Source organism: Pleurodeles waltl, chromosome 8 (genome assembly GCF_031143425.1).
Source record: "Pleurodeles waltl isolate 20211129_DDA chromosome 8, aPleWal1.hap1.20221129, whole genome shotgun sequence".
Taxonomy (NCBI): Eukaryota; Metazoa; Chordata; class Amphibia; order Caudata; family Salamandridae; genus Pleurodeles; species Pleurodeles waltl.
The window spans coordinates 699,325,424-699,340,908 of NC_090447.1; the positions used below are offsets into that span (position 1 = coordinate 699,325,424).

General features: G+C 38.9%; 1 protein-coding gene across 1 annotated transcript in view; it reads left to right on the forward strand.

Annotated features, from left to right (window-relative positions):
- Nucleotides 1-15,485, forward strand: part of ADGRG7 (adhesion G protein-coupled receptor G7) — a 1,214,738-nt gene that overhangs the window by 884,857 nt on the left and 314,396 nt on the right. The window contains exon 11 of the mRNA XM_069204827.1: nucleotides 2,454-2,566. Coding sequence (XP_069060928.1) covers nucleotides 2,454-2,566 — 113 coding nt within the window. The remainder of the gene's footprint in view (nucleotides 1-2,453; nucleotides 2,567-15,485) is intronic.

Sequence of the window (15,485 nt, forward strand, 5' to 3'; positions counted from 1 at the left end):
GTAGTGGGAAAATATATACATGGGGATTACTAGATCTAATGAGCTCAACATTATTCACAGATGCATCAAAATAAACATTTATTAAACACAATTATCAATGCACATGAAGGATCATAACTTAGGAAATAGTGCAATTGTTAATTCAAATAGCTTGAAATTTGGCGTCAAAATAGCAAGCCTTACTTTGGTATCAAATAGCAATTTTTGAGAATCAGCAATGCCTTCATAGCATATTAAATCATCAACAAAACATAACAGTTAAGGTAAACACAGTCATAATAATTTACCAGCGTCACAATATCAACATGACACCATTTCAATTGTCACAAAGAAAAGCTGACAAGGCACAGCAAAAATAAGGGGAATGGCCTATCAGAAATACCTTAGCCCTCTCCTAGCGCATGTTATCCTGTGACCAGGGGAAGCTCTGCAGAGTGCTCGGGACTAAGTGAGCCTAATAATCTGGGCGATATCAGCTCTGGGGTAAAAATAACAACAATTTATATGGAGAAAGAAAGGAAAAACTTCAACAGCCATAGGCCCTTCATGGCCAAACATAAGCTATGCCTAACCTCCTGGATCCCAATTGTTGTAGTTCCCCACCATCCGAATTACATCCTATGTCACACCCAGGGGTCCTGCATACCATCTGTGTCACTCCCAGGGGTCCAAGCGAACCCACATCTTACATCTTTCAGATACTAACAGTGCTAGGAAACCGGTAGCACTGAGAAAACCTCTTTAGCCTTGTAAGATTGAGGTGTGGGCCCTATATCACACCCAGAGTCTATGCATACCATCTGTGTCACGCCTAGAGGTCCAAGCGAAAGGCACCTCTTAAAACAGAGGTTCTGACCCTATACAACACCTAGGGCATGTGCGTAGCATCTGTGTCATGCCCAGCGGTCCAAGGGATCAGTAACCCAAACCAAAAAACAATTCAAACAATATTCACCTTCCCTGATAAACAAAAGAGGTGACTGATATGGGTTATGCTTTTTCCTAGTTTGCCACACACTAAATGCTAGGACTGAGGTTCTGACATAATCTCTTACTCTTCTGATGGGGGTTTCAGAAAGGACCTCCACACCGCAGATTCAGCAGAACTTCCAATCAATTGCAGGGTCTGCTCACCTTTCTTGTTGCACAAATGTGAATTCATCCAGAGGTTGCAGTCAGGTCTGAGGAACCAATGAGCTCCGATCTGGCTCGCCAAAATGTTGCTCAAATGTGCATTTACCTTAAAAAACAAAACACAGGACACGTCTGGCAAAACAGAAGCAATTTTTTTAACTAAGTATTACGGGCAGGATAGCAGCTACAAAACTGGGGTCTGAGCACTCTCGATGTACATCAGTTTGCAAAGAGGTTGTATACATTTCTCTGAGTACCATAGAGTAATTAAAAACATTCCTTTCTTGGTTGAGAATGTGAACATTTGTCATGGAGTCATAAAAAAAGTCCTGATAAATGCAGATAGGCCTCAACCTTGCGTGGATACATTGTGGGCCAGCAAGTATGTGTCCAGATGTCCGGCATGAGGGGCGTGTATTTGCTGCATGTGCTGTGTGTGTTGTGTTCTGATTGGCTAAGTTGTCTTAACTACATGTGGTATCTAACTTTATGGTGTTTTTGGGAATGCACAAACCCCTCTGGCCATGTGTTTATTTTTGGGGCCAATGTCCTGGGACCATTATGGTGTTGCTACGCATATCTATGGGATCTAAGCTAAGTTTCCTGTTTGTGCATTTGCCTGCCGGCTACGTGTTATCTCATCTGTGACCTTTCAGTCAGTATCCTCCATCCTAGGTCTCAGAGCCTGCCTGATCTTAATGGGGGAATCTAATAATGGTAATGCAACTGCATTTGTATATTTGAATGCATCATTGTGTGCATCAATATCAATTATACCAATAAGAACATAGTACTACAGGGCTAGACCAGGGACTGTTGGGGGGCTCAATCAATTCTAAAGCCAGCATCTTGGAGACCGTGATACTAGCCATCACCTTGTCTGACGACATTATAAAATTATATTTTTAACAGGAGGACTGTCCTTAGTGTCAATGTCATGCATGCACAGATGCGTGAGTCCAGGGGTGAGGGAGAACAGAGATGAGAACTTCCCCAGCAGCAAAAATGGAAGAGGAAGGAAAAACGTTTGGGAAAGACCACCCTAAGGCTGACAGGTCTAACACGGATGTTTAAAAAAAACAGAATTTAGAGCTAGCACATAGATTCTCTACAAAAGATTCATTGAGTCAATGGTGATAAAATTTACAAAGACAATAAACTAGTCAAACACCTGGAAGCCAGAAGCGGATTTCCTTCCATTTGATGGAAGGTGACCTGTTCAGTCCTTTAACAAAGTGGTGCAAATACAGACAGTAAAATAGAATGTTGAGTTTTACATTGTAGTAATATTTTCTAACAATCACCACCTTTCTTTTTAGAGCTTCAGGCAACACTACACCTATGCAAAACCTCTTGAAATTGCCTCAGTTGCTGGCTGTTCTTTGTCCATTTTTGGATTGGCTATCACAATCATTTTTCAAGTTATCAACAAGTAAGTGCTTTATTATGGCTGCTGCCTTCACCTGAGTACACAACTTCATGTTTTCAAACCAAGTGCAATTTTTATAGAGAAAATTGTTGACAGTGAGACATATTTATCCCAATGTTAAATTTATAAAATTGTACCAAACTGTGACAACATATTTTGTGTTGTACTCTACTGTTTGTCTGGGATTCAAAATTTCAATTGTAACATTTGAGTAAATTCGGGAGATGTATTGACAAACTACCAGAAAATTACTTTTTGAATCAAGAGTGTGAAGGCTGTTGCACACATATTGGGAGACTGCTTCATAATGTTTGTGTATAGTGCAGGTGTAGGAGGCTGGCCTGGTTTGTAGTGGGTACCTTGGGTACTTACACCTTACACCAGGTCCAGTTATCCCTTATTAGTGAAATGTAGTAGTGTTCTAGCAGTTTAGGTTGATAGAGGTAGCTATAGCAGTGCAGCTTAGGCTGAACTAGGAGACACGTAATGCTCCTGCAATACCACTTATAGTTACACAGTACTTATACACAAGTAAAGACAATACTCAGTGTTACCAAAAATAAAGGTAGGTGACACAAGGCCAAAAATATCTTAGAGTCAATACTCATTCTGGAGGTAAGTATTATACACAATATGTACACTAGAAACCAAAATATGGTAAGTAATTAGACATAGGATAGTGAAAACAATAGGAAATGCTATAGAATGCAATGGGAGAAAATAGGTCTAGGGGCAACAAAAAACATATACTAAGAAAGTGGAATGTGAATCACAAATTCCCCCCCTAGACAAGTGTAGTGTGTATAGAATCTCTGGGTGAGTAAGAATACAGCAAAGGTAAGTAAAATACCCCAACCCACAGCCCAGGAAAGTAGGAGTAAAGTACTGCAAGTTTCCTTAGGACACACTATAAGTCAAGATTAGAGTTATTGCAAGAACCAAGCAAGACTGCAAACAACAAATGGTGGATTCCTGGACCTGAAGACCTGAAAAGGAAGGAGACCACGTTCAGAAGTCGTAAGGAGTTCCAGGAAGGGTAGGATCCTCTGCCAACCCGGAAGAGGGTGCAAAAGAAGAGTCCTCGGTTGGACAAAGACTGCAGAAATGCACCCAAGGAAGATGTCAGCAGGTTCCTGTGTGATGCGTTTTGCGTCAGAATGGAGCTGTCTGGACCCAGGAGGGACCTAGGAGCCTCAACTCTGTGTGAGGAGGAAGAGGGGACTCTCAGCACTTCAGAGAGCCCCCAGTCAACTAGATAGCACCCATGGGAGTCCCACGGCATGGGGACAAAGGAGGTGCAAAATGTGGTTGGTGCAGCACTACAAAGAAAGGTCCCACGCCGCCGGAGGTCAACTCAGCAAGTTGAGCATCACAGGATAGAGTGCTGGGCACCTGGGCCAGGCTGTGCACGAAGGAATGTTGCAAATAGCGCACAGAGGCATCAGGAGGTGAAGAAGGCACAGTGCTGTATACTCCGGGAAGGCAAGCTCTTACCTCCTCCAAATTGGGACAGCAGCATCTTAGGACAGTCTGTGTTAAAGGGGTCCACCACCTGTGTTCCAAGGAGCAAGCTCGTCGCCAGGAGAGGAGTCCACGAGAATGGTCGTCGACTTAGAATGTGCCTGCATGAGCAGAGATGTGACTCTGTCACTCCACGGGAGATTTCTTCGGTCCTTTTGGTGCAGGGTGAAGACAGGGAGTCCCCAGAGCATGCACACCATGGAAACTGTTGCAGTTGCTGGCTAGAGCTGAAGTTGCAGAGGAAAAGTAGCCTTTCTGGATACTTTGTTGCTGTTACAGCAGTTCCTGGAGCAGTCTGCGGTCAATCCGAGGTCAGACGATGAAGTAGTAGTTGCAGAGGATTCCTGCTGGAAACCTGCAAGTAGAATCTGAAGAGAAACCCATAGGAGAGACCCTAAATAGCCCTAAGAGGGGGATTGGCTTCCTTATCAGGTATGGACCTATCAGGCGGGGTCTCTGACATCACCTGCTGGCACTGACCACTCAGAGGCCTCCAGAGTGTCCCCACACCTTGGATAACAAGATGGTTGAAGTCTGAGGAGCTCTGGGCACCACCCCTAGGGTGGTGATGAACAGGGGAGTGGTCACTCCCCTTTCCTTTGTCCAGTTTTGCGCCAGAGCAGGGACTGGTGGTCCTTGAACTGGTGTAGACTGGCTTATGCAAAGAGGGCACCATCTGTGCCCTTCAAAGCATTTCCAGAGGCTGGGGGAGGATACCCCTCCCCAGCCTGTAACACCTCTTTCCAAAGGGAGAGGGTGTAACACCCTACTCTCAGAGGAAATGCTTTGTTCTGCCTTCCTGGGACTGGGCTGCCCAGACCCCAGTAGGGCAGAACCTTGACTGTGGGGTGTCAGCAACTGTAGCTGCAGAGAAAACCCCAGAGAGCTTTTTGGCAGTACTGGGGGTCCATGGTGGAGCCCCCAGGATGCATGGAATTGGCTCTCCAATACTGGATTTGGAATGGGGGGACAATTCCATGATCTTAGACACCTTACATGGCCATATTCGGGGTTACCATTGTGAAGCTACATATAGGTATTGACCTATATGTAGTGCACGCGTGTAATGGCGTCCTAACACTCACAAAGTCCGGGGACTTGGCCCTGGACTGTGTGGAGGCACCTTTGCTAGTGTAAGGGTGCCCTCACACTTAGTAATTTTGCACCTAGCCTTCACTAAATGAAGGTTAGACATATAGTTGACTTATCAGTTACTTAAGTGCAGTGAAAATGGCTGTGAAATAGTCTGTGCACTATTTCACACAGGCTGCAATGGCAGGCCTTTGAAAGGGTTTGTCTGAGCCCCTTATGGGTGCCAAAAGAAATGCTGCAGCCCATAAGGATCTTCTGAAACCCCAATGCCCTGGGTACCTAGGTACCATATACTAGGGAATTATAAGGGGGGGGGGGGGTCCATTGTGCCAATTAAAATGAGCAAATGAAGTCACTAGCCGATAGTGACAAATTTAAAAGCATAGAGAGCATAAGCACTGAGGTTCTGGTTAGCTGAGCCTCAGTGACACAGTTAAGCACTATTCACAAAAACACATTAGGCCACAAACTATGAGCACTGGGGTCCTGACCAGCAGGATCCTGGTGAGACAGGCAAAAACATGCTGACATACAGGTAAAAATGGGGGTAACATGCCAAGAATGATAGTACTTTCCTACAAGAGGACTTTGAGTCCTGACCTCTGGCAAGAGCCATTATTGTGTGAAAAACGGAAAAAATGACACAGTTTTATACAAATACTACAGATGTAATTCATAATATTGTTTAATTCCCTAAAAAGTGGTGAAAAGTGGGAATATGCTCCAGTACTTGGAGTAATTGTACAAGAGAAAATGTCAGTCTTTCCCCCCCTGCCTTTTCCGATTGGGCCATTATTGTTTGTTAATTCAAATAGGATCCAAGCAATGTAACACAGATATTGAATCTTTCTAACTAGCCCAGTTGACTTACTATATGTAATTATAATGCTTATTTTGTTGTTATTAATCAATGTAATAACAAGGTTTAGTGCCATAATTGAATTGCATTCATACGCTTCCAGTAGGATCTACAACACAGAGCATCCAATGTTTGAAAAAGATATAAACTGAATTTAACATTAAAATAACATAATGGAAATATTTCCGTGCACATATTCAGTTATATAGCAGGGTAAATAAAAACATGTTTTGCTTATCTTACTTGATAACACATTAGAATATACCTTTTCCATGACAATAAAAAATACTAGGAAAAATATTGATAGAACAATTAGTGAGATTAAAACTAAATTTATGAATGAACGGATTAAGTAAATTTAGTAAACTAATATCCTTTCCACATTGGAATTACATGAGTGGGTTGTAAAGGAAGCAAAATACAAGTAGTGAGCACTAAGCAACCCTGCTTAAAAAAATGCTGTAAATGTACACTAATCTAACCAAATATTTGCATATGGATTCATGAATTGCATTTAAATGTTACTTCCTAGTAAATGGATAATGGGGAATTACTTGTAAACTCGGGAATAATACACCCGATTCTTGCAGTAATTTCCGGTTTGTGTTTTACAGAGACAGCCTGGGTGAAACACTCCTAACTGCTGCATTCTTTACAGGATGTGTATCCCCAGAGTGTCCACTAACACGTGTTACCTGCCTCATTAGTATTAACAAGCCACTTGTAATGAGGACCTTACTGGCAACTGAAATTAAAAAATAGTTAGTCACCGCACGTATTTTATTCAAACATGAATTAAATCTATTCTCAGTTGCCTGTGTCTATCAGATAAATAGAATTGATACAAATAATGGCAGCTTCATTTAAAATAGTAATGCTCGAGAAATGATATAAAAAGTATTTCAGATCAATTGCAGCTTTGCAGTAATTCAAAACACTGCGGGAAAGATTCCATACAATCTTCCGAGAGAATTCCCCAACGCAAATTTCCCTCTCTTCCCACTTGTATCTTTTTTTTGTTCGAGATTATGGTAGCTAGTGAAATCCTCTGTGTATATTATTATGAAATATCTGAAAGTATTTCCACAAACCTTGCTGTGTCAAAGCATTCATTAACTTACAGATTCAAAAGCACAGAGGAACGTTTGACACTTTCTAATTAGATTCTTACTCAATTTAATTTAGAACAGCACTTTTGCTGGTAAGCCTTATTCTGGTTACATGTATTGAAGGTTTCTATTTTGATGATGCCATAAATGTTATTAGATACTTTAAGGGGCTTCTCTATAGGGAACTATTTTCTATACCTCAGCAGGGGTTCAACAATCAGGGGATTGCCCACTATTGGAATAATAAATGCTCTGTAAGAGCAACTTAATTTGCCTTTATTTTAGCGCCCCATTCCTACTCATTTTGTACAGTCTGTTTATAAACGTCAACATGAATATATATATACATATCTATATATAAATATATATACAATCAACACAATATGTAAACAAATCAAGGCAGTCATTGTAAACAATTTGTTAGAGTGTCTCAAACTTATTTGTAAACAGAGTCTACCTAGTGATAGCTCCTCAGGTTTTTTTGCCTTGATCCGTTAAGGAAGTACCACAGTCCACAATTTGTGGTTGCAAAGTGTCCTACAGTGCACATTTCAGCAGTACATGGAGGAACTTCACACAAGAAAGTAGTTGAAGCATTTTGGGCATTTTCATGACATTGCAACAAGGACATTATTGTAATTGTAATTGTAATAGTATTTATATAGCGCTTACTATCCCTGACAAGGCGTCAAATCGCTTTTCAGCGAGTAGCACGCTACTCCGGAACCCAAGAGGAATTAGTGGCAGATTCGTATAGGGAAATATGAGTGCAGTTTTAGTATTAATATGAGTTAATTTGAGCAGAGGATATGTGAGTTTGTTAGTTGGATTGACTAGAGTAATGGAGGGATAGAGGAGGGAAGAATCCAGGAGTGTTAATTGGGAGTTCACACTAATAGGATGAGGCTTGGGATGAGTAAAGGCGAAATGGAGGAGGGAAAAGTTGGTGGAAAGGGTTAGGCAGATCATAGTAGCAGGAGAGGTTTTGGATGAGTCAAAGGTGAGATAAATGAGAGAGTTTAGTAGGGTTGTTTGGGAGATAATGGGAGTAAACTGAGGTTTGGGGTGAGCTACATGTGGAAGAGGAGGGAAGAGCTTAGGCACGGTTATCTGGAGATGAAAGTGGTAGAATGGGTTTGGGATGAGTCAGACTGGGGGTGGAGGATAGATTGACAGAGACGTGACATAGGGTGATGGGTAGACAAAGTAAAGCTTACAAGAGAGTACATTTATATTATTTTTATTTATTTATAATGTTACTTATATATGTATATTTTTTTTTTAATCATTATTTTTATTTTTATTTCATTTATTTATTCATTATTATTATGTTTTTACTTTAATTTACTTATTTATAATTTGAATTTTATTGATAGATTTTATGTTATTTGTTTTTATTTAATTTTTCTCTAGTACAGTAGGACTACAGTAATAAATAAATAGATATGTAAATACATAGTAAAGGAGTATATGTTGAAGGTATATAATAATGGATATAATACTATGAGAAGAAAGGTAGTATTGTATAAACACAGACTTTCAAGATTTGTAATATTTGAAGTTAATTGAAAAAGACACATATATCATAGACCTTAAACAGAAAGCACATATATACATAGTTACAATGAATCATATTATATCTGATTGCCACACAAATCAACCTATCATGCCTGTGAGCCAAGACATGCTGAAGAACCACATAGCATAGCTCTCCATGCTCACAATCGTTCAGTGGACACATGTGCAATGAAAGGAAGATCAAGTAACTACCTAGTGTTTGCAAAACAGCTACATGATTGGAATGAAGAGTCTGCTTCAGTGATGCACTTTCATCCAAAAATCACCACAACTCTCATGTCTGATCCTGAATCTTTTATTATTCCAATAGTAAATTCCTCTATTTTTGAACAAGTACTGAGGTATAGAAAATTAATCAGGAGGTTAGGCACTGAAGGCGCACTCCTCTAAGTACCCCAAGTGTATACAAAGACCTGACTCATAAATAGTGCTCAAAAGGAGAAAAAGAGGCCCCAAACGCTTTTAGTGAAACCACAGATTCCATTATGAAGCAAAACCCTCTCCGAGCATCCTGATTTGTAGAACTTTCAATGGTTAAATCCAATAATGATCCAAGGTTCTTTAAAACAGATTCAAATGCTTCTTCAGATTCACAAGCCCCCAAAATTCCATAAACGTATTAAATCAATGTTCCTTCCTTATGGCAAGTATGCCTTCGACTTCGTCTGGTCTACATCTAAACAGAGGTACACTTTATTATAATTATTTTTACATCCAATGTAATAGTTACCATCACCAAATCAGAAGGTGCAAGGGGCTTGTGTCATACAACAAATACTAAATAATCAATAAGTAGCAACCAAGGAAATCCATAATACAAAAGTGTATAAATAACAAACCCCGCACAGTATTAAGACAATTAGTGAAGTAATTCAAATTGTAGATAATTCTCAACACATGTTCCCATCCACTAGTGCTCAGAAAATAAGTGAAATAAATCACACCTGCGTGTGTAGAGACCCATCTAAATCAATTTACCTATTTCAAAAGTACCATTGGTCCATCTATCACATCTGTTCTAGATAAAAGAATGAAATAATGTATTTCAGCCAAGCGCCAAGTAAAAACCACCTGTCTGTGTGCTCACCCATTATCCAGCAATACTTTACCTAATCTTAATGGCAGATATTCATTCCTCAATGTCTCTCATACGATCAAAAATAATTGTCACAGTAAGTCTGTTATCAAATATCGTGAGAAATATCCTTCAATTTTTTCGATATATCCTGCATATCATTATTCCAAATTAATCTCATTAATGTTAATGGATAATATATTCATGTTAATGTCAACCTCTCCGAACAAATGATCATAAGCAACAAACATCTATATCCATAATCTCAAATACAAGACAAACTAACTAAAGAGCATCTCCATTCAGCTTATCAATATTAAACATATCCAAATCAAACATACTACATACATGTTCTTCTCAAACTCGATAAGATGACCTAGAGACACACCCATCTATGATGATGCAAAGAGTATTACATCTATAGAAACAATGTATTTTCCAAACACCATATCCCAGGACGTACACAATTGTAGTATAGAGTAACAAAATAAAATGATAAACAAATTGGCCTACGCGTTCAATAGGTAATAACCAGCGCTATTACAATCAAAGATAACTGAAGGAGACAGGCATCCCTAGGTCACATAAATATATTTTCATGACTCACCATATACATGGCGGATGGAGAGTACTCTATTTCAGACCGTGTGAGTGGTTGGTGTGTAAACCCTGCACAATGTTGAAATACCAATTCACATCCACTCTCGAAATGGAAATGGTGCCGCTGCTAAAAGAGGACCTCAATGCGTTTAAACACCAACCATTATTCTGATCAAATCCAAACAGGTGTCATGTTTGTAAAGTAATATGCAGGCATATTCTACCAATACAAGTCGCACTGTGTCATATCACAGCATCGCACCGCATGTACCAGTACACAAACCATTAAACTGACCATGTTTAGTCATGCGCATATTATCATAATAGCATTCAACTGTTATCACTTCATTACAATCATATCATATCCTGCCACAACGTCATTCTCCCCAAATCCGACCAAGCACCATGTTTGTGTAGTAATATACGGTTATAAATCTATCTGACGGGGGTAGTATAGGCTAATTGGCGCTCTATATCCCACAATTAAATCCGATTCTCAAATACTGAAGCTGCTATGTAAGAGCTATACCCCCACTCAAGCCCAACACGATAACCACAGTTATCAATTATATTTGATCATAGCAGCCTACATTAATCTTCTAAAACACTAATATACAACATAAATTGTTGACATTATGCATAAAGATCCTCTTCCAAAAAGTTCCGTTATCAGTTTTAGTTTTAATTCACGTTACGTTAGCTCCCAATTCCGTCAAAAATCTTTTATAATGTTCCAATTCCCATTACAAGTTCATCATCATGTCTTTCCAAACTTCCATTTGTTCAAGTCCATCATTTAATATTCAGTCAATCACGCCATCCATTAAGCCAAGCCAACACGTGTTTCGTCATGGGAGTGCCCATTGACTTCCTCAGGACTTCCTAAATGGCATTTACATAAGATAAACGTTAATATTAATTCATAATAGCTACATTAACTTTCCACTCTCCCTTCAGTGAGTATTTTACATTGCATACTCTTCATGTGGAAACCGTAAATTCAAACAACATAATTGAATCCAATTTCCCAAGTGAAAGTGCCCAAATTAATATTCTCAATATTGAAATACAATTTTATATTATTCGTACTTATATATCCCACATATTATCAGTTCTCCATCCAACCCATATGCTCATGCCCCAAATATATTGTTAGAAACATTATTATCGTGTTAGACCCTTTGTGAATATACCCGCAATAAAGTGTACTAAAAGCTGTGCTTAAACCACAGCGTCTAAAAACATACCTATTCACTAATTTCATAATCTCCTTGCTGCTTCTTAATTTTCGCTAATTCCTCTATGGTTTCAGGTTCCTAATAAAGTTTTAATGCATCTGAAAGTATTAAAACGACTCGTTGATCACCAATCACACAGTTAAAACCATGAGGAAAACGTTGACTATCTAACCCATTACTTCTCTTCTTACCTCATATTATATGTTGAAAGTTAAGTGTTGAAACATACCGCTACCGCGAGTACGCCCGATATGGCAAACAGATGCCATGATTCTCATCGGTGTTAAATAACGTAAAACATGGAAATGGGCAACGGACTACCCGACCCATGCAAATAGAAATAGAAAACGGACTAACGCGGGTATATCCATTTAATAGAGACGCGCCGTAGTTTCCTTCAGCGCGCTCCATGTTTAAAACATCGTAATTAAACACGGACTGTATAACTAATCCTGCTTGTCAAGGAACTTACTATTCAGGCTCATTTCGACGTTATGTGCTTTAAACATGCAAGCTGACAACTGTTAGTGTCACACTGAATTTGTCACTTTATGTTATTTAACACCGATGAGAATCATGGCATCTGTTTGCCATATCGGGCGTACTCGAGGTATGTTTCAACACTTAACTTTCAACATATAATATGAGGTAAGAAGAGCAGTAATGGGTTAGATAGTCAACGTTTTCCTCATGGTTTTAACTGTGTGATTGGTTATCAACGAGTCGTTTTAATACTTTCAGATGCATTCAAACTTTATTAGGAACCTGAAACCATAGAGGAATTAGCGCAAATTAAGAAGCAGCAAGGAGATTATGAAATTAGTGAATAGGTATGTTTTTAGACGTTGTGGTTTAAGCACAGATTTTAGTACACTTTATTGCGGGTATATTCACAAAGGGTCTAACACGATAATAATGTTTCTAACAATATATTTGGGGCATGAGCATATGGGTTGGATGGAGAACTGATAATATGTGGGATATATAAGTACGAATAATATAAAATTGTATTTCAATATTGAGAATATTAATTTGGGCACTTTCACTTGGGAAATTGGATTCAATTATGTTGTTTGAATTTACGGTTCCCACATGAAGAGCATGCAATGTAAAATACTCACTGAAGGGAGAGTGGAAAGTTAATGTAGCTATTATGAATGAATATTAACGTTTATCTTATGTAAATACCATTTAGGAAGCCCTGAGGAAGTCAATTGGCACTCCCATGACGAAACACGTGTTGGCTTGGCTTAATGGATGGCGTGATTGACTGAATATTAAATGATGGACTTGAACAAATGGAAGTTTGGAAAGACATGATGATGAACTTGTAATGAGAATTGGAACATTATAAAAGATTTTTGCAGGAATTGGGAGCTAACGTAATGTGAATTAAAACTAAAACTGGTAACAGAACTTTTTGGAAGAGGATCTTTATGCATAATGTCAACAATTTATGTTGTATATTAGTGTTTTAGAAGATTAATGTAGGCTGCTATGATCAAATATAATATACGGGTATGTTTAGCCAATCCTATTCTCAGTGCATCATATCACAGCGCCGGACCACCAGTACTCGTACACAAACCATAAAACTGACTACGTTTAGCCTCGTGCCATATTAGTGTAATAACATTCAAAAATGTTGAATTCATTGTAATCGTATTGTATCCTACTACAGTATCCGACTTCTCTCTGTACCCTTGTATTAAATAATACCACACAAATCATCACAGACCACTACCAAATATTGTTTACAACCTATTCATTTCAGGAACCGTCTCAAGTTTACGTAATGTAAATGCACGGTAAGCGGCAAATATGACTGGCTTAAATATTTCAGTTACATTCTTACTAAATTACACTGAACCAGTTCAATATATAAGTAAATAGTTTGCCATCCTTATGCTTCCTCATCAAACCACCATCTTATATTAGGTAGAAAAGGAACATAAAACGGAAAATCCAAGTGGCACAGTAGAAACTAGATAATATCCCATCAATGGCCATATACAGATCACTCATATTGCCCTAACACCATATTAGAATTAAGTCTTTATCCAAAATCAAACCAATACAAATTCATACCTATACCGAATTTGAAGAATTATTACACATAGTATATATCACTATCCACAGGGTAGTTGACCAAAGACAAACATCACAACAGTAACCTAGAGGTCCTCAGTAGTCTCTCAAAACAATACCAGCGTGTAGAACCATTATTATGTTTAGTCACAAGGGAGTATAATCCAAAATCCAAAAATCATCTAGTATAGTGGATTGGACAAACCAGTTGACAAGTATCCAATTATTAACACGATCAAGTGCCTAGAAAATATTGTAATTCATGAGATATGGTCAAACATTTTTTTTACTGATTTTAAGCGCATAATTCATAGAGCCTCACACTGTCTCAATTTTAAATCTCGGTTACCATCCCGTACATTGCTCTTAATGTGTTAAATGCAGTGAAATTTAAAGTGGTATAGAAAATAGTTCCCTGTAGAGAAACTCCTTGTACTATGTATGTATGGTATGCCTAGGGTCACATAGAGTTATTCAAGCATTCCCCTGTCTCCTTTGAATATATAGTATTACTGCACACTTCACATTATTACATATATCTACAGTAAACACCAGATACACATGTGTTACTGGTTTCAAACAGCATGTCTTAATTGGCACTCAAGCAACTAATATCAATTTGCAAACTAACTGAATCACTGAGTCATCATCAACTATCAAGTCCCACCAAGCAACAGTGCATTAAGTCTTTCAGGAGGTGGTGGCCAAAGGAGAAGAGATTAGGAAGGGGATTAGGAGGTGTAGAATTTATGTACGTAACAAAAAGAAGAAAGAAATTAGTCCAAAATCTTATGCATATAACTGATTCCAAATACAGTTTAAAATAGTCAAAAAGACTCAGTTTTAACAAAAAAAAACATAAAACACAACAAGACAAAATATTAACTTTCAATAAAAATGTCTGCTGCTGCACAGATTACAGCATAAACAATTAGTTTCTATTAGGCATAAGAATAAAAAATAAAGTAGAAGCCCATAATTCAGTAAATACAATATACACTAAAGTAGTACACACTTATAAGTAAGTATCAGTACATTAATTAGTTGTGGACAGGGCTTGACTGGCTGAAGCGGGCATTGCACTTTTCCTCAGGAGGCTGGAAGGGTGGGGGCCGGTTTTGCAGTGGTGGGGCAGTTTTGTTCCTAGGGGCTGGTTTTGCAGCAGTGCTGCAATATCAGCCTCCAATAACAAAAGCAGCAGTGGTTCCCATTGCACCTCCCCTTGAGGCTGGTCTGACAAAATTGCCAGGGCTGCTTTGATTTCCCAGTCCGGCCATTGCTGTGGAAACCAACCATCACCTACACATACAACCGAGAACATTCACAATCATCTTTCATGTTTGTGATATCACCACATATAGCTCCTGCTGCCTGTCTGAGATACAGCATTATATATCATACTCCAGAGAGCAAATCAAATCGTTGCTCAAGTTTGCATGGCTTTTGTGCCAGTCTCAGTTGCCTTGCTTCTATTTGTTGCTTTTCTCCCTTTCTGTGTTTGACCTCCCCACACATGCTTTTTGGTCTTGCATTGGCATATTTGTCATTTTTTCTACCCTGATCACAGCATTGTATACAGTCAGGTTTAAACACTTGTTCGCTGCTTTTTAGTGCCACCTAGTGGTCAATAGGAAAAAGAAGCAGAATTGTGGAAGACAGCTGCATCATTCTTGAACGATATTGCAGACTACAACATCGATCCTGACAGATCTAGAGGACCCTCTACCAATACTAGAGTCCGGCTCCGAGACAAACTTATCCG